The sequence below is a fragment of the Aythya fuligula genome, chromosome 12, assembly GCF_009819795.1.
Source record: "Aythya fuligula isolate bAytFul2 chromosome 12, bAytFul2.pri, whole genome shotgun sequence".
In the NCBI taxonomy this organism is placed as follows: Eukaryota; Metazoa; Chordata; class Aves; order Anseriformes; family Anatidae; genus Aythya; species Aythya fuligula.
The window spans coordinates 7981140-8001679 of record NC_045570.1 but is presented as its reverse complement, the minus strand read 5'-3'; the positions used below and the strand labels follow the sequence as shown (position 1 = coordinate 8001679).

At 38.2% G+C, this 20540-nt stretch overlaps 2 protein-coding genes across 3 annotated transcripts; one reads left to right on the top strand and one right to left on the bottom strand.

The window, feature by feature from the left end:
- Window positions 1–1706: 1706 nt before the first annotated feature.
- On the bottom strand, window positions 1707–11032 carry DNAAF1 (dynein axonemal assembly factor 1). Its single transcript, XM_032195760.1, has 9 exons — window positions 10942–11032; window positions 9815–10036; window positions 8911–9077; window positions 8521–8642; window positions 7722–7936; window positions 6527–6730; window positions 5804–5913; window positions 3045–3113; window positions 1707–1736 (listed from the first exon to the last, which is right to left on the bottom strand). Exons 1-9 carry the CDS (start codon window positions 11030–11032, stop codon window positions 1707–1709), a joined length of 1230 nt encoding a protein of 409 aa, XP_032051651.1.
- Window positions 11033–14274: 3242 nt separating this feature from the next.
- Window positions 14275–20243, top strand: HSDL1 (hydroxysteroid dehydrogenase like 1). 2 transcript variants are annotated; one of them, XM_032195864.1, is made up of 5 exons: window positions 14275–14332; window positions 15076–15308; window positions 15971–16416; window positions 18435–18662; window positions 19368–20243. In XM_032195864.1, the coding sequence occupies exons 2-5, from the start codon at window positions 15089–15091 to the stop codon at window positions 19467–19469; spliced, it is 996 nt and encodes a 331-aa protein (XP_032051755.1). In that variant the 5' UTR covers window positions 14275–14332; window positions 15076–15088; the 3' UTR covers window positions 19470–20243. The 2 variants fall into 2 exon arrangements, with proteins under 2 accessions (XP_032051755.1, XP_032051756.1); XM_032195865.1 differs by lacking the exon at window positions 14275–14332 and adding an exon at window positions 14345–14362.
- The last annotated feature ends 297 nt before the right edge of the window (window positions 20244–20540 follow it).

Below are 20540 nucleotides of genomic sequence, written 5' to 3'. Positions count from 1 at the left end.
TGTGGTATGACAAATATTTGTGAGCTGATAAAAGTTAAAAATATATCGGGTTACAAGTAGAATCTTTATTTAGTTAAAGTGACAGAAACGTATTACATTATGAATTGAAACTATGTAGGTAATGAAACCATAAGATACAAACATTTCTAGAAAGAGGCAAGGAGAAAGAAAGGATGTGGGAGAGGGGAATTTAACCTTAAAACACTAGTGCCCTCATTTTTTGTGGTAGTAAACGCTCCCAGCTGCCCTGAAGAAATGAGGGATTTCCAGCACTTCTGTCAGTGGGAACACAAGGCACTTGCTACCTGCAGGTTACAGAGGGTTATGTGCTGCTTTCATGTTGGCATCACCATATGTTCTGCCCGGAAGGTCGTACATTGGAGGCTGCATTGCCTCTGACTGAAACACTGAAGTCCTCATGGTGAAGGCAATGATTTTTTATACCACAAAGTGTTACGTCAGTTTCAACTGATGGTCCCACTGCTGAACTTTGCATTTGGAGAACAACTCTAAGCAGTCAGGCAGGCACAATGTTCCAGGTTTGGTTTGTTTTATTCAAAGTGATTAATCTAATCCCCTCTTACTGTTCTTGTCATCTTGTGGTTCACGAGGACACTCTTTGCCTTCAGCCAGGGTCTGTACTTCTCCATCACTGCCATTCCCTGTTAAAAAGCAAGTGAAAGGCAAGTGAAACTCACTGATAGTCTTTAATACTGGAAAAAGAAATGTAGAGCCCAATTTAAGTGATACAAAACAAGGAATTCTGTGTAAAAAAGAGAGAAGCATTTTAATTCTTAATTTATTAGGCTTCCCACATAAATAAAAGGAAGAGGTGGTTGTTAACTAACACAGTGGATTTTAAAGCTTTTTGACAAGATCTCAACAAATCCTTAATGTTAGTGTATGTAAGCCACCCGCCTTTTACTCTGTGTATTGCTGTAATCTTACCAGGGCAAGCAACTGTAATCTTGCTGTCCCCTTCCCACAGGCTTGGGTCATCTGGTTGACTGCAGGCTGATGACAAGAGTAGCTTATCAGTAGGTTCAGAGATAACCTCTTGTATCAAGGCTTTCTGGGGGTTAGCTTGTTTGTCTTTGGTCTCCAAGTATCTTTCTGAATTAGAGGGCTCCATAAAGAAACCTTCAACAAAGGGTCTTAGGCGCTCATTTTCTTGTGCTCTATGTGTCTTAGACACATTTGAAAAAATTGTTGTTGGAACTTCTACTGAATGCTCAAATGTGGTTTTAGTGTTTTCCTCTAAGGCAGAATCGCTGTCGTTTGTCATTTCAGAAATTATTTCAATATTTGGGTGATGTTGCTGTAAAGGCAGAAAATGTAATTGAAAATATATCCTTCTAGATATAACAAATGAAAGATAGGTAACTATCTCCTAAATCTGTACAATTGTCATCCTGGATGTGCTTTTCTCCCCAAATGTATGGAAGATCTGCTTCACACCCACAGCTCTTCTCCTTTGCAGATTGATCTTAGGTTAACTGCATGGCAGACATAAACCATGAGCTGACCATGAACTACTAACAGTTCAAAAAAGAAAAAAAGGGAATATTTCAGCAATTCAGCAATGTGTAGCCTCTAATACTTTTTTTTTTTTTTGATCATTTTATCAAAATGAGTACAAACACATTTAAAAAAATGACAGCCATCATAATTGTGTAGACTAGATCAGAGTAGTCTGGCTCTTTGATTTACAACTTACTGGTTAGTTTCGATCCAACCTGAAAACAAATTTATTTTTATATCAGACAAAATAAAAACAAAGCCCCAGTTTCCTGAAACCTCATGCCTCAAGAGCAAGCCACTGACAAGGGCAAGAGGATTCATGGGCTCAGATGTATTATTTTACCTTTGTCACAGCAGGAATTTAACCTCGACTCTTCCACTGCTCAAGAAATGTCCTTAACTAGGAGGCTACAGGAATTCAAGGCTGCATTTCTGCTAAAGAACCAATGGTATTTCATATAAAGTGGAAGGTTTGGGCAGTGATGCAACACGATCAAGACCGAGAGGTTGACATTTCACCACTGTGACCGACACGTTCTCATCTTCCAGGATCTCTCACAATGTACTGAGTCTTACTAGTGCTGTTTTTAAAATATTACTTAACAGACTCTACCCAGTGTCTAATCTAACATCTAACCTGACTTCATTTAAGAACCGAACACCCTTAGGAGCGTGAGAGTTGCTAACACACGTTCCTTTATTAATCCTCTTTGTTATATTTGTTCTATTCCTTCTCTTATCTTCTAAGTGGAGGATTTGTTGGCCGACATTTTGCAACATTTTTGTGATGATGTGACAAGATGAGCAAATAAAACCCATGCCTTACACAAATGGACTGTAGGAAAACTTTACAAGTTCCTCCAAGCTGTTGCAAAAATGTGTACTGTATCAGCCTGTCTCCAGCAGGGCAAGAATGAGCAATCAGCAACACTAGAATCAAAGCTGTCCTTTTAATCTCTCTCTCTTTTTTTTTCTTCTTTTTCTTTTTCCTCTTTTGTTTCTGTTTATAGTCTTGTCTAGCAGCTTAGTCTGAGCATAGCACGATGCTGTTGGGAGCACGAACCAGTGGGGCTGGAATGCGTTGTATATCAGTAGTATTAAGTGAAGCAGAGGAGTTTTGGTCTCTGTATTTTCAGTTGAAAAGTCTGATTTTATTCAGTAGTAGGCTATTGTGCTATCTACTCAGTCCTTTGCAGCATATTAGTACTAGTAAAGTATATGTTATCAGTAATCTTCATTGAAAAGCTGTATACCACTAAGAAGTTAATTTTATTTAACTGTTGCATTATTTGACCTTAGTTTTTCGTTTTCCTATTTTTACAATGCAAAAATATATATAAAAAAAATCAAATTGAAAGAAGATTTACAAGTGGATATACAAGATCTGATGAAACATCCATTTTAGTTTATAAGTGCAGAACTGATTGTATCTTCCAAGACAGCATTTCACAACTCAGGTTGTCCTTATTTCGCAAAACATTCATAAGGGAAGCTTCGTCACTGGAATTAATTAAGAATCTTACCTTTTGAACAAAGATTTCCTCTTCTGGGGGAAATTCATTTCCATCTATATCTTCTAAATCAGGCAGTTCCTGAAGAGAGTCATAAAACCAGTGGAAAAGTTAGCTCTAATCAATAAAATATGTCATCCCTATCTCATTGGGAATCAACACGATGCTTTTCCAGATAAGAGGCAACAACTAGAAATACTGGGCTGTCATCTTCTCCAGGATGACATCTTTCTCTGTTAAGCATATGTGGGAAAAGTATAATTCATCTGTCTCCAGAAATACATATAGCAGATGGGAAGGCAATAACCTTAATGTCATTGGAATGGTCTTTTCTACTCTGCTGTGTGACTAGGAGGTTAAAAACAAAAACAAGAACAAAAACAAAAAGGAAGGAAGGAAAATGGGTAAACAAAATGACACTACAAAGATTTTTAAAGGAGATGTGGTTTATGTCTCTTAGCTGTTTCTTACTCATTCAGTATACTTAATCTCAACTGTAATCCATCTTTATGGGTAACAGCCAAAATAAAATCTGCCGTCTATTTGAAACCATTTATCAGTAAATTCTGATAATCTAAACACAACTAATAAAATAGTGTTTTACTGTGGAAGCCTTGTAATCAAGGAAGTGGAATGGTAAACTTGCAGAGAATTATTTTTCCTCAGACAAGCCCAATAATTTCATGTTTATATTAAAAAAATATTATCTAAGACAAATGTAAGTTACTGACATGAAAGCAAAAATGGGGGGTGGAAATACAAAATTACAAGTAGAATGTAATACCTCTTCACCAAATTTTTAATGCAGGCTAATACTGGTAAAAGCATCTCCTTTAGGAAGGTGTTTTTAGAGCTCACTGGTTTTGTGTAGCAAGTTGCTTGGCATAGCAGCATCGGGAACATCTAATCTGTACGTTTGGTGTGTGAAGACTATTACAGAATTAAAATCAACAAATAAAATGTGTTTCCTGATGTGGCTGTGGCTAGTGCAGCATGTCCTGAATTCAAATAGTTTTAGAAGAATGTGATGAAAAGTGTACAAATTAAGATTTGCACACCAAGATTAATGAGCAGAATTTGATGTAAATAGGGACATGAAATAGCTGTTAATTTCATCGGTGAAAGTTATCCTGGTTTAGGTACATGGTATGTAGCTCAACCACTGCCAAGGATTATGCACAAAGACCAGTTCTTGCACGTTTGGCTTGTTTCTGCTTGACAGAGGGATGTCATAACCACTGCATTACAAATCCTCCTCCACTCTTCTCCCTTATATTACTACTGAGACCATCTACAGGCGCGAGGATACGAACACTGTGTACAGTGCTGCTTCCAAGCTTCTCACTCACAGCATCTTCTCAGCCATTCCCCACCATGTCAATGCTAGCTGTCTCTGGAAAATCTGCAGTAGCGTAAGTATTGGAGGCTGTTGCCAGCAGCTCTTGCCATTACTAAACATCAGTTGGAGAACAGAGTAGCACAGAACACTGAAATGTGTATTAGTATGCAATTTGTTTAATTTTATCCTTAATTTTATCCTTAGAATATTCGCAGGTCTTAAGTGTTGAAAGAAATCCCATGTACATACATGTATGGTGAAGAGTTCTTTTTATACCATGTTACACAGTGGTGCCATACAGCATGAAGAAGAAAAGTTCCACTGAATCTCTGAGATCTTCACCTCGTGGGGACCTACAGTATTGCTATGTATTTAAAGCTTTTGTTTCAGCCCTGCAAGATCTTTGAAAAATAATATTGTATGTACTAAGATGTGCTGCCAATTCTCCCCACTGTCCTCGTTAAACTGATTATTAAAAGTAGCTGAACAGGAAGATGCAGCAATAAGCCCTCTACTAAAGCACTGAGTTGGTCCTTCAGTAATAGGATGGATTTTTTTTTTCCTGGGAAATTAAGGGCATAGATATAACTGACCTTTCTAAAACATTCCAGAAAGAATTTAGTTAACTGTCTCTGTATAAGGGATTAAACAGTATATTAAATGCTCTGGAAAATCATAAGCTCAAAAGTTTGCTGTTGCTAGTTGTGTCATAATCTGACCCTGTTTGTTTAGCAGTAGGGTTGCAATTAGAACATATCAAATAGTATTCCTTTGCACTCATATTGTATTTTTCAGTGGTATTACGCATGCCCTCATGGTTAAATGTTTAAATCATCAGATAGAAATCTCAGAAAATAGATGAATATATTAAAAATGTTAATCACTTAATATATGTGTGGAAAATGAAAATTCAGCATTTCTTGAAAATATGCCTGAAAGTTTTATCTTGAGAACTAATTATATTATCTAATATTGCTAGCGAGCATTTACAATAAGTGGCTGGCTATTTCTTCCTTATGCTTTTTCCACAATCATTTACCTTTTCCAATGAATATTTCACTTGAGTTTTACCTAAAGGGACACATTTATTCACTGGTTTCTTTTTATTGTGATTTCTATTTTTCAAATAAAAGCCCCCATTAACTCTCTCCACAGAGAAATCACAGAGCTAAAAGGTCAGCTTCAGGTGATCTATGGCCAAAGGACAAACCAGAATTTGGTAGCAGTGGTAAATCCTTTCCACATGCTGGAAAGAATTAATACCCTATAACTTTATTGTTATTTTTCCTTTGTTTCCTTCTGCTTTTCCTAATCATGGACCTTTATTATAAGTCTAGCCGTATGCTTTATTCAGCCAGGATGTTACAGGAATTAATTTGGGAGTAGACAATACCCAAATCTTAGTTTTTCAAAATCTGAATCTAATACATACATCAAGACGAAGTTTTTCTGGTGTCTCTGGCTTGATCTGTTTGATTTCAGCATATTCATCCAGTTCAGGAAACACAGCCCTTTCAGCAACTGTATTCTCTCTTGGTAAATCTGAAGAATAAAAAAATAGCTAGTTGCAGAAAACTAACTGCATAAAAAGCTTTGTATGTTGCAACACTGTAGAACCAGATTGCTAGGGATCTGACTACTGTTGCAGAATTCACTGCTGAATCCAGTGCTTTATCTATCCGTCATAACCTTTGTCTCCCTTAAAATTTATAAATTAATATTTGCACTTTTTAATACTATATTCCATACATCTACAAAAGAAAAACATTCTTCCATGTGTGAAGGCACAGAACTGCTTCTTGTGTTACATCCAGCTTTTGCTGCCAGACAGAACACACAGTTTGTGGGAGCACGGGAAGCCTGTAAGCTATACTGTGCTGTCACTAAACCTAGCATGTTTGAGAAGTGGAATTCCACCTTTACATGTCAGAAGCTGCAAGCTGGACACTCAGATTTGTTTTTTGTTCTTGTATTAAAAGAATATTTTATCCAGAATTACTTGCTTTTCAACTCACTGCTATGGAAATTTAACGGGACATTTTCAGCTATGAATTAGCAGTTTTGAATCACAGCAGAGGGGAGCTACACTGAGACGGAGTTTGGCGTATCGTCTGTACTTCCACACTTTGGTTTCATTCTTTGCTGGGTACGTTACCAGCTAGCTCCTTGTTGAAGTTTAAGTGTTTGTAAGAACTTGTCTTGCATGAATCCTCTTGAATTCTTGCAGGAATACTTTCAGGTGGGAAGTCTGTGTTATCTCCCATGTCTGGTATAAGTGTTATCACTTCATCATGAGCATCAAAACTTTCCTTTCTAAATTTCTCAGTCTTCTCTTGAGTTTCTTGCTCTTCTGGTAGATCTGATGTCTCTGATGTATTATAATTTCCATCGTTGTTATCTGAATTTGCAGATCCTCCTACAGAAGAAATTAATTCATTTAACCTACTGAGTTAACCTGCCATCACTTATTCTAGATATCCAAACTGTACAAAGCCTTAGTAGCTTATCCCAAAATATGCATCAAAAGCTCCTACTTCGTTTAAGCAGCTATTCAGGATTTGTCAGTCCTCCTAGCAGTGCAGCAATGTTTTCCCATCTCAACTCCCCAGCATCTATAGTTCCCCAGCAAAATCTCATCTAGAGAACACACTGTAGTAAATAATTGTTTGGTATCTATAGTTAACCTTTAGGGGACTCACAAGTGACTACATTTAAATAGATGCTTGAGTATTTTGACGGATCAATTGCCAAAGTTATCCTCTACTTTATGCAATCTACTGCGTTGCTGGAAAAGTTTTACTTGCTAGTCAACTGTTTGACTTCAGAGCCTGTGAAAAGCCAAAACACACCACACAAAGACTCTTCTGCACTGTAGCACTTCTTTGTTATTGGCTTCAGTCTTGGTTATCCTAAAACATGCATACTGTTCTAGAAAAGGCTAGGCTGGGGATTACTATTGCTCAGGACTTTACGACATCTTGAATACTGTGACAGAAGAATTTCTGGCATAAAAAAGAGCAGTAAGTCAGGGCGTAAATACGTGCTGGAACCACTACTGCCCTGATTAGCACCTGGTTGTTCTGGTGTAGAGCACAACAGCTTGGAAAGCTGAGACAGAACGTGGTTTGCTATTGTTTTGTTTATTTTATCAGCAGTTAGAAAGGTGATGATTGCTTAAAAGCTTGCTGGTTAATCTAAAATGCAGTAAGATAAATAAAGTAGTTAGTATGGGAAAAGAAAATTTGTAAGTACATTTCAAAAATTGTTTCTGGATGCTTGGGAACTATTAATGTATTGTAAACATTCAAATCAAAGCAGACACAAACTTTTCCAAAATATTAACCACAAACCTTCTAGGGTGGCTGTTGTGTCTTCGTTTTCACATTTTGCACCTGTGTCTCTTTCTTCCATATTCTTCTGTCTTTTCTTTTCCTCTGCTTTTTGTCTGATTGCTGCTAAAGCATCAATGCTATCTTGGATTTTTTTTCTCTCTCTGGTTTCCCATTTTTCCCTTTCTGCTTTCTCAGCTTCAAGCCCTCCAACAGCCCAGGCTTCTGCACAGGCTCTAATGAAAACAAAAGAGCTCACTGCAATATAGTCATAAATGTTATTTCTCTAACAAAAGAGAAGTTTGAAATAATTCACGGCAGCATAAAGTATCGTCAACAGAAACAAACAAACAAAAAAACACAACAAACCATCAGATAGCAATACCAATCCCTTATGCAACAGAGCTGCACATCTATCTTATCTTGCATGTGGAACTGCAACAAAAGAAACAAAGATATCCAAATGCCAGTGATTACAACACCAAAGATCCATCAGGACTGCTGATCGTGGCTCTGCTTTCCCTGACACCTGTTCAGTTTCTGTTGAAATCAAGATTTGCTTCTGTGGCCTACGGACTTTGCATAAAACAATTCTGGTCAATAATTAATTATCTTGTGGGAAAAAAAAAAAAAAAAGGCTTAGTTTCTTTTAAGTATGTAGACCTCTGTAGTGTAATTCTATTGTAATGAAAGTTACCCACCCTCAATAAATTTTCCCAGTCAATCTTCCTTTCCTTGCATGACAGTATTGCTAAAAACTGGATGTAAGATCATTAGTATTTGAGGCTTGCTGCTGTGTAAAGATGTCTCTGTTTCTTACCTATCCTTTGGGAAAACTGGTCTGTCATCCAGATATGTTAGCTGTTTCAGTCGAACAGTAAGCGTTTTTCTATAATTGGTGATTTTCTTGATCACTTGGTTTCCCATTAAATTCAGCACACGCTAGAGAAACAAGGGAAACAAATTCCAAAGTTCAGTTTTAAAAAAATAACAAAAATACACACAACAACTTGGATATGCAGTTTCCCTATCATTTCAAAAATCAGTGGTAAATAAAACATCCTGGTTGTTACAGGCAATCTACTAAAAAATTAATCACGTTTAATAACATTTTACACCAGCAGCCATTATGCACTGGACTACCTGACAAAGCTTTTTAATAGTATTCACCCATACACATGATACAAACCCTCAGCTGTATTCAGCTTACCAAATTAGGCATTGCCTCCAGAACAGTTATAATATTTGGATCACTTAAGTTGTTGTGGGAAAGGTCGAGAACAGAAATACTTGGGCATTCTTGCAAGTGCTGTATGTCTTCCACTGTTTCTAACTTGTTGTGAGCAATCTGCAGAGTGTTCAGGACTTTCAGACAAGCTGTCAGACAAGAACAATGCAATGAAAGGAAAGGTAAGAGTCACTGCTTCACGGTGATTTTCTGGAGCAAGTAGAATACTGCACTTTCAACATTATTGTTTATATTGAATTCTGTATTTGTTGTTCTGCTTATATGTGCTTTTTGGCTATGCCTCCACAGATCCTTTCTTCACCTCAAGAAATAGTTGTTTGTTTTAAGGATGGTTGGTTGTTTTCAATTCACCTTTTGAACTAGTCAGTTACACAAAAGCAAGAGCTTCTGTTTCAAATTACCCTTAATGTACACAAATGATAATATAGAGGATTTTTTTCTTTAATTTTCTGCTGAAGATGGAATAAATCCTTTCAACAGACATAAAAGATTTGGTAATCATGTCTGCAACTGCCAGCACATCCTAACTGTAAAGTAAATAGTGAAAACTGGATCGTCAGCCTCTCTGCAAAACAGCTCAGTACTGAGATGGTATTATGAAGTGAGGAAATACTATATTGTTCTGGGTATCTGCATTTAAGTAGTTATTATATGTCTTCTCATCTATTTAAACCGCATAACACATAGGTTTGACTTCAATGGAAACCTTGTGGACTTTGGTATTGGATAGTGTGCAACATTTTAACACGATTTAAAAAAAAATCTTAAATCTACTGCCGCTAATAGTAACTGTCAAAGCTTAGCTGCTTATAATTTAAATATTAGCTCCTTATAAGTTAAAATATCTTGCACCAACAGTTCTTACAGAGATTCTCAATGGTCTTGACATAGTTGTTACTGATGTTGAGGGAATCCAGCTTTTCTAAGGATTCGAGATTTTCAATTCTGTTAATTAAATTGAGTTGCAAATAGAGGCAGCGCAACTCTGTCAGAGTCTCCAAATTCTCTATTTTTCTTAAGCCATTGCATTCCAGCCATAAACACCTCAATCCAGTATACTCTTCAAGGTTCTCCAGTCGGTCAAATCCTGCAGAGAAAGATATTTCAAAATGAAATTGTATTGGCTAAAACTAAGTCTTTGGAAAAAATACATTCATTTAATATATTTAAACCAGAGCTGCTGAAACAGTCTCTGAGCTGTTATATTCAAATTGATGGCAATATATCTGCTGATTCAATTGGTCCCTAAAGGAAGAAAATGTACCTACAAGGTACCTATTTTGGTCTGTACCTTGCGCAACCCTCTAGATTCTCAATAAATAATGAGAAAATAGTAAACACAAGGCCAAATGTAGAAGGTAGGACTAGCATGCTGTATTTATTTAAAACATTCTTTATGCTATCATGAATAATCAGGATTTGGACTCGATGATCCTTATGGGTTCCTTCCAACTCGGAATATTCTATGATCTAGCCGTATAAAGCAAAAAATCTGCTCAGAACTGGATGATCCATGTTCATTCTAGCAACTGCTCTTTCTTTCAGTAGTATTTGAGAACACGCAGTTTGTTTACTGTTTGTTTTCTTCCTGACTATTTTTATGTCTCAAAAGCTAATTAAAAACTTCTTTATGCAAGCATATTTAAAAAGAAAAAATGCATATATTTTCTTCTGAATGCAACCTAGACCAGCACGTTAATATATAATTTTTTCAGAGGCTTCTGTTTTGAAAAAATAGTCTTTCTTGACTCCTATTGATCCTTTGAATGAGTTCCCAAAATGAATTAAGTCTACATGTATAATCAGTTCACTTATCCACCTTCATATTGAATTATTTTGTTTCTAAATTACATTGTTTTATCAAATTAAATTATGTTTGTAATTTAAAAGAATGTTTTATACCTTACCTCAGTTAGCCATAAACTAGATATTAGAATATGCTAGAAAACTATTTAAGAATGATAAATCTATACACTCTTGTCCACACCTTACCTTTATAATGCAAGTAAAGTATATCATTTAAGGATGGGGTCAAGTACAATTTCTGCTGCTTACAAATGTCTCGCAGAATCTTTTTTGTCATTCTAAAATAAAAATAGGAAGCAGAAATGAACAAAATGTATTTCAGTGCACATTCTGAAATCTCTGTTTTTTAAACACATTCTAATGCAACATAGCTAATGGCTCTTTTATGCAAGAATAATAGCTACAGCTTTCAGGACTATACTCAGAGCAAAAAAGCTGTTGATTTTTTTTAGTGTCTTTCCATTTCTGCCTGTCAGAAGTATGTTACCAGGTTCTTTCTATTTCTACTATAAAAAAAGAAAGTAGATAGGGCATCTTCCTGAAAAAAAAAGTATGATTTTTGTTAGATTCTGGTTCCTTCCTCTCCTATTTTCTTTTCTCCACTCTTTGCTGTTATATGACCCCAGATTATTTTCCATTTCTCAATCTCATATTAATGAAATGAACTTTGCATTTGTGGCCATAAATATTTATCGGACTAAGTCTTACAACCGTAAGATTTTCTTGGCAAGAAAATATTTTCAAAATGGACAATAAAAAAAAAAAAAAAAGAATAAAAGCAGTGAAGGTGTACCTTTTTTTTTTTTTAAATTTAATTTATTTTCTTTTAAATATTGTTGCTTATCACACTGAAATTCTTGATACTGCTGAGGAACCAAAACTCTAATACAGTCATCTAACTAGTCAATTGAGTTATTGGGGCAATATAAAATATGATTGTCAGCCAGTTACTGCTCCATAAATCTTGGAGTTTATAAACTTTAAACCAAACCTCTAAATATGTACCATTTTCTTGCATTGTGAGCCCAGGAACATTATTGAATGCTATGTAGTTGCAATGTATTACACTGACTTTCATTGTGCTATTTACAGTAGCACTTAATCAAATGATCAGCATTCTCAGGCAATTATAGGATCATAAAATGTATTCCATAAGAACACTAATTATCTTATGTGCAATTGTTGCTCTCTGACATCATTCTTCATAAAAATTTAATTTTGAAGCATGGTAACCTGATTAGCCAGTGATGATGAAGTTTTCTATGTCTGCACAGTCTGATCTACTTCCTGATAATTCAGAGAGAGTCTTTCCCTTGGCTTTAAAGGGCTGTAACTGTCTCCTATAGAACAAGCATGTTAAACAGAACAGGCATGTTCAGGTATCTGAATTTCCTCTGCTAAAAATTATCTTGACAACTATAATATTTACATTGAGATGAATTAATACAATGCACTGTCTGAATTCATATTGAGAAGTGGTCAAATCTGACAAAAGACCCCCAGAAGAGTTGGCACAATTTTTTTCGGATCCATTAAATAGATTACATCATGTATTTAAAAGGCAGTTTGCTACTGCAGCCATAAAAAAAAAAAGCAGTACAGATACTAGCAATACCAACAATTCCTGATTTATCAATTAGTCTCAAGTTCATCTTCAAAGAAATCATTCTCCTGAGGTAAGATTAATATGTAAAATAGTGAAACTCTATTGCCTTCAATGATGCCATGATTTAAAATTAAAAAAAAAATAAATCACTAACCAATATATTACCTTACACAGCCCCCCTTTTCTTCTGTCCTTTGACTGAATGAACTGGTTACTGACTTGTGATCACCATCTGATTTTTGTTCATTCTGTTGATCTGCTCTGGACATACAGTTGAAGGCTTTCTCTTGAGTTTTAACATCTTTATTGTAAGTAAAAAAAAATAATAATAATAATAAAAAAATTGAAGTTCAAGAATATAAGTTGGGGAAAAAGTGTCATGTTTCCAATTACTTCAGAGAAATACCAAAGAACACTTGAATGTGAATTTCAAGAAAAGATGTTTTCTAACCACAACATTTGATGACCTTTTTGATGGAGGGAGGCTTAATTTTCTATAGAACAAAAGTAGTAAAACAACTAGTAGCAAAATAAACTGTTAAAGTATTGTACTTGTTTAAATCTGGAAGTGAGGTAGTACCCACTATTCTTAAGAAGGATTATCGCAATGTACAATGATAATAAACTACTGGCACCAGTGCTCTTATGGTCTTAGACATCTACAGAATATTACATTTAATTTACAATAATTTGAGTTTAAGATGACTGCTGAATTTGCATATAAAGAGACCATGATAGTGGGCTTATCTGAGTCATGGCAAACACTGTTTTTTTTTTATCTAGCTCCCACAAAGTTACCTTTTTGTACTCTTTCGAGGGTGTCTCCAGTGCTATACTCATTCAAATTGTCTTTAGACTGTGTTTGAGTAATTGCATTTCCAATAGTTTTTTCAGATTCTTGCTCTTCACCATCTAGTTGTGCTCGTAGTCCTGACAGTGAAAGAGACAGTGCAAACAAAATGATTGTACCAGATCATTTACATATGGCTTTAATTAAAACTTCTAGAGGTCAAGCTAGATGTATGACTCCAATACAAAAGGTATACCTCCAGAAAAAGAAAATTAAAGAAACTGGAAAAAAAAAAAAAAATCCCTAAATTTACCCTAGCAACCCAAGTGGAAGAGCTGACCTGTGCTGACAGCATTTCCTTCATGTTCTGTGTGGGTCAAGTCGTGCCCCGTGCTGTTCGGGGGCTCTCCCACCACGCCTTGGGCAATGACCTCCCCTCCGAGGCCTGCGTCCAAGTCTCCATTTTGTGCTTGCATTTTATGAGATGTGATTTAGACAAAATCAACTCAAGTCGGTGTTTGACTTAAAATCCAACTGCCAGACAAGCTAATGGCTTTAGCAGGAGAACCTGTTGCAGAAAAAAGACAGGACAAGTTTATCCAGCCTGCCCTGTGGCAACCTCTCACTGTGGAGACCCTGAAAGGTGTGTGTGGGGGAACACGCAACACATCCTGCCCATTGCAGATCTCCCTCAGAGCAGTGAAGAACACAGTGAAGACCCCAAAAGTGGAGCAAGTCGCTTTTTTCCTCTCAGGGCTGGCAGCGCAAGGGGGCAGGGATGCTGCTCCTCCACCACACTGTATTCCGCTGCCTGCCAGCGAGCTGTCACCTGGCGAGGACTGCGGGTGCTGTTACACTTCACCCCCAATGTCCCTGAGGTCAGAGAAGACCCCAAATTACCCCCCCGCTTCCCTTTACCTGACCCCAAAGCCCGGCTTGGGGTTCCGGGCCGGGGATTCGAACCGGCGACCCTTGGGGTCCGCTGAGGAACAGGCGGCCGCGCGCTCCCCGCCCCAACCGCCGCTGTCGCCATGGCGACGCCGCGCAGGCCCACACGGCCCCGCGGCCTGAGCCCGGTAATGGCGGCGGGGGCGCCTGAGGGAGAGGCCGGGCGAGAGGCGGCCCCTGAGGGAGGCGGCCCCTGAGGGAGGCGGCCCCGGCGAGCAGGCCGCGGTCTGGGGGTTGGTTTCCCTCCGATGCAGCCCGTTAGGGTCGGGAGGGGAGCGTGGGGGTCCGGGGTGCTGCGGGGGGGAGCGCGGTGCGTGTGGGGGTACGGCGGTGGCAGGCTGCGGGTGCGTGTTTTAAAGTGTGTTTAAGTGCTAAAATCGCCGTGAGGTGCGTGAAAGGCCACGAAAGGCTCCTGAGGCGTTTGGGAGGCTGGAGGAGGAGGGAAGGGCCCTCAGCCTGGCTGGCTGTGCTGGAGGGAGCTTGTTGCCGTGTGCTGAGCCCTCCCCTGCTGCTTATCCCCACTTTCATAGGTGATTTTAGGCGTCCAAAGGCAGTTTTTGCACGTTGAGCTTCCCTTTTCTGCTTGGGCTTGGATTGTGTTGTTCACAGGATTGTAGACCCATGTCTTTACAGCCCAACGGATGAGTAAGTAAGCCCTTGAGCATAGGCTAAACAGCTGCTGTTGATGTCCTCCGTGGAAACTTTGTTATATTCCCATACCTACACGATTTGGTGTTATTTTAATTACCAAAGTTTTTGTTTGCTTTTCTGGAACATACCGCAGATAGATTCCTAAAGATGCACTGCTTCTATTGTTTGTAGTGTTGCATCACTTTTAGTGGGAATATGTTGAAAGACATTTTCCAGTTGCCACTCCCTGATGTAGCACATAACTGAAGCTGCCAAATCTCAAAGGTTTGAACAGTTTATGTGGCTGAAGAGATTATAATTGCCTGCTTTTTCTTGTTTTCCTTAGGCTTTTGATCACCATGGCTGCAGTGGATTGTTTCTACCTCCTGTACAGAGAGATCAGTCGTTCTTGCAGCTCTTATGTAGAGGCCCTGGCTTTAATTGGAGCTTGGTACACAGTCAGGAAGTGCATGACTCTTGCTTTCAACACCTACAGCATCCTCAGGCTTCACGTTGTTCCAAAGCTGGTTGGTGAGATTGATCTTGTCAAGCGGTATGGAAGATGGGCAGTGGTCACTGGTAAGAGACTGAAGCAGCGTATTTGCTTGTGCTTGTATGATGTGTTGTATCAGTCCTGTAAAAACTTGCTGGCGTACATCACTGGGTGAGCCTTGTGGCACAAGCTGGGGCCTGTATTGACTGGGGTTGGTGAATACAAGTTAATTTGCTTGAGCAGTGATACTGTAGTCAGTCACGGACAGCAATACTTGTATGGTGTCTTAGTAAATTCAGGTCCTCAGTGTGTTGACTGACTGCTGAAAAATAATCCCAGAACAACTTTTCCCAGAAATTTTAAGCTCTACCCCAGGCCTGTGTAAGGGGTCATGAGACTCCATAAGCAACCTTAGAGAGAGGTGCAGCCGACGTATTATTTTTGCTATGGGATTTTCACATGTGCTCAAGTTCTTCAGTAAGGTTTAAGTCATGCACCTCAGACATCCTCTCATAAAGGTTCTACTCCAAGCTCTCTGCTATTATCACAGAAATAAGAAACTTATGTGAGGTGCCATTGCAGAAGGTTGCTACTGACTATCTTTAGTGTTACGGTTTTGAGATCAGCATATTCAGTGCCATGTCATGTTCAGAGAAGGGAATAAAGCTGCAATTAAAACAACTGTCGAAATAGAAGACTGCACCTGTTCTGATTTTCACACTGCTGTTCTATTTTCTATTAATAACAGGTAGCACCGATGGTATCGGGAAGGCGTATGCTGAAGAACTGGCGAAACGTGGTGTCAACATCATCTTAATCAGCCGAAGCAAGGAGAAGCTGCAGGCTGTATCTCGAAGCATATCTGAAACATACAAAGTGGAAACAGATTTCATAGTAGCTGACTTCAGTAAGGGGCGTGAGGCTTACCAAGCCATTAAGGAGGGCCTGAAAGACAGAGAAATTGGGATCTTGGTGAATAATGTAGGACTGTTTTACACCTACCCAGACTATTTCACTAACCTGTCTGAGGATATGCTGTGGGACATGATCAACATAAATATTGCTTCTGCTAACATGATGGTGCACATTGTGCTGCCAGGCATGGTAGAGAAGAAGAGAGGTGCAATTGTGAACGTCTCGTCTGCATCCTGCTGTCAGCCCACACCGATGTTAACAATCTATGGAGCCTCTAAAGTAAGTTAGGATGTGGTATTTGATGGTATGCACTGAAAAGTAAAAGCATTATAGGTGTTTTTTTTTAACACGTTCAGCAAAGAAACGCTTCAAAAAAAAAGTTCAAAACACTTGAAAGTTTTCTAGGGATTTGTTCATGTTTCACATATTATGCTGCACTTTTTTTCCTCCCCATTAATGGGCTTTGAGACAAGGTCTGCTACGTGGATTATGTGTGAACTGCAGCATAAGGGTACTTCTAGGAGAAGTTTCATCTTCCTCAGAGGAATGATGTTCAAACCAATAGTGACAATTCTATGACCCATTGAAAGGCTGAGGAATTTTTTCTCTCTTCTGTAGCTGAAAAGTGTGCAGGGGTATCTCAAGATACCTGCAGGCTGGTTATTTGGTAGCAAGAGGTATTACAGTTGTGCACAAGCTGTCACTGCAACAAGAGCTGTGGCAAAAACAAAACAAACAAACATAAAAACCAACAACACTGCTTCAGCAAACACCAAGGAGCTAGGTGGAACAGAAAGCTTCTTACACCTCTGTCTTGTACCATACTTAGAAGCAAAAAGAATTTCCCCATAATTTTTCTTCCTCGGGAGATCCTGACATTGCTGAATAGGATGGGATAACTAGATGATGCTGAAGTTACCTCTGAAGCGTGCAGGGCTACAGACTTGTGCTGGATAATTTGCTGCTTAATCCCAATGAAAAGCAACCGAGAAAGTAGAAAGATCTCTTCCAGACCCAGTTGTCTAAACCCAAAGTGTTGATTGCTTCTGGCTGTTGGTTGCTGCCCTCTGCTGGAGCCTAACCTCCACACAGCCTTCTTCCAGGATAGCTCTTGCAGGTCATTCCTTCTGCCTGGAGCAAAACCAACTATATTACCCCAAAGTATAACTCCTTGTAGGTTGTCTTCAATGTGGAAACTGGTTCAAGATTCCTGTTGCAGAGCATCTGTCTCTTGGTTATGCTAAGTGTATGTAGAACTGCACTCTGAGCTGTATCAGTGAAACGGCCTGAATGAAAAAGAACAGAATGAAACCAAAGGTCTACTAAAACTTCTTGCTTTAACCAACGTAATTAATCCAGATCCTAGATGAGCAATCCAGTTTAAAGCGTGGTCTCTGGTTTGGCACGAAAGTGGGAACAAGGTGTTCTGGCATCTTAAGCTTCCTTGTGCACTAACAGCATGGAGTGTTAGAGTAGTTGGTTTGCTTGGGTTTGGCTTTGTTTGTTTTCCTAAAGCAGGTGTAAGAGCATCAGTAGAAGATGCTCTTCCAACAGTTGGTTGGGAACCATGCTTTTGGAAGGTCATTGAGAATTAAAAAAAAATAAATAAATCACTCACAAGCAGAGTCTAAAATGTTCTCTCAGATTTAACTGGCCAGGCAGCACAGCTGCAGCTTCAGCATGGCATCAGGCATTCTCCCGTGATAAGACTAAGTCATGCTCATTTTTCATTCTGATTCCTGTAACTTTGGTTTTCAGGCTTGTGCTTTCTCCTGCGATTTGGTAAAAGTATAATAAGCTAAAGGAGATGATGCAGATGCATATGAACAAATGCATGCTTAATTTTGCACAAGGGAGTCCCAGCAAGTAATTAACTTGTGGTAGATCGATTGAGTGTGTTGTTCACCTGTAAATGTTTTGAAGAATAGGACTTTTTTTTGTCCTTTTGACAGTAGTTAGCTTAGGAGTGTCTTCTTCAGTGCCCTCAGACTGAACAATATAAAAGTTACATAAAACTTCTGTACTTTCTGTATTGGTTTTAGGCAGAAATTCATGGATTGCTAAATTCACATCAGAAAGCTAAGCTGTCACTTTCTTCTGCAAGGTACTGTATTGTTTTAGGTCCCAGCAAATAGAAATGTTGGTCAAGCTTTAGAAATGTATATTTTATGGTCTCATCTTTTAAAGTTAATGTTCCAAGTATGCTACAACTTTTCTATGGTTTTACTAAAACTTTGCAGTGAAACTTGATTGTAAAAACAAACAACATTGAATGTCTTCTGCTTTTGTCTTCCTAGACCTACTTGGACTATTTCAGTAGAGCGCTATATTACGAATATGCCTCAAAAGGAATTTTTGTTCAGAGCTTAACCCCGTTTGTCATCGCTACAAAAATGGTATCGTGCAGTAGTGTTACATCAAAGAGATCTTTCTTTTTTCCTTCTGCTGAAGAATATGCAAGTCAAGCTATTTCTACCCTTGGGTTATCCAAAAGGACTCCTGGTTACTGGAAGCATTCAATAAAGGTAAGAAAATTCATCCAACTATTTAGTGCTTGTCAGTAGAAAAAAAGCAAGCTGTTTACTTCCTCAAGAGTCCAAACAAAAAACATGGCAGTATTCTGAAAGAGTACAGCATATACCATAAAATTTAAAGGCATTGTGCCATCTTATCTCACTAATTCTGCTTTAAAAAAAAAATGCTCAGCCATGCTTGTTTGTAGAATGAGACAGTGAATCCAATTCCTAGTTGAAATATGCAACAGAAATGGGAAAGAGACAACATTTTATTCAAAAGCAGGCCACCTTATTGTACTTGCTGCTTGCATGTCATGTGTCAAAACTATTAGCTCTATAGCATCAAGTAGAGAAGAAGGAGCTGAAGAAATGTGGATTACTCCAAAGCAAAGACCAGAAAGGGGAGGGATTCTGGCGAGATGTGGAAATGAAAGGAAGTAGACAGCATTGCTATTGAACAAACCAACCGCTTCGATATTTATTTGAAGAACTTAACTATTGTGCTGTATTCACTCCTTCCAAAAGGGCTGAATAAACTTTGGCGAGGGAGGGGAGCGTGGGGTGGAATTTAAGATTTAGTTGCTAGTGTTTGAACAGGTACTGTTGTGCTTCGAGAAATACATCATTAAGAATTTGAGAAAATGTTTAATAGAATTTATCTTAACCAGCTCCTTCCTCTTTTTTTTCTTCTTGTCTCCCTGTTTCTCTTCACAGTTCGCAGTGGGTGAGCGTATACCAGAATGGATCTGGGCGTGGTTTGCACAGTACTTCTTAAGAATAATACGCAAGGAAGCTTTAACGTGCAAACTGAAATAGGAATATCTAGATGTCCAGCATAGATGAGTACTATATTCTGATCAGAGTGCTGCAAAAATCTTACTTGAACCATGTATTTACTGTAATATATCAATACCTTGTTAAACAAGTAGTGTGTAACCTAGACATCAGAAGTCTGGATCCTCCCTGCACCTTGGTGTTAAATAGCTCCTCCTCTGCATTCCTCCAGGACAAAGGGCTGGTCTTGTGGTGGTTAAGCTCAGATCACTTTGTCTTTAAGGTAATTGTATAGGAGTGGGTATAACTGTCATTCTGACAGTAAATCACTGCCTTTTGCATAGTGCTACATAACATCAACTGGTAATGGTGACAGAATTTGAGAATTCTCCAGCTGTGGCAGAAATGGACCCAAAACAAATGATGCTGTCTAAAAAGATGATCCCAGTCAACTGAATTAAGTCTCATTAATACACAGTTTTGTGGGACTTTTTTGTTTTTTTTTTTAATTGGCAGATATGTGTGTTTTAAGTGCAAATGTTGTTGGTTTTGAATGATGTTTTTTGAGGTACTTCTCAAAATTGAAATGTATGGAAAGGTCATAGTGAGTTGTTTATATGACTAAGAAGGTCATACAGAGCTGTAAATGAATTGGAAAATAAGCTTGGTTTTCTTTCTTATTTTAAGCGTGAATGATCTGGGTCATGCATCAAGTGTTCCTTCAGCAAGATGAAGTGTGGCTGGAGAATAAAGAATGTAAAACCATATTAGCTAAAGAAAAATAATGAGGAAATAAATGCTTTGATTTAAAAACAGTGGTTGGTTTCCTATGATAATAAAAAACACTTGTTTTGATGCTGTATGACTTCTTATTTATATATTAAAAAAAAGTGTGTGTATATATATATTTGTTACAAGTTATTTGGTATTACACTGCTTGTATTTCTTGCAGACTCTAAATCTGAGAGTTGTCCTATCTAAAAGAAGGGTGTGATTTAATACAGAATAATCTAATACTTTTTCCTATCCAGTGAGATATTCTCAGCTGAGGTGACTCAGTTTCTAAATAACTAATTTGAAGTTGTGCCATATGAAAGACTTGACTAAAACTCC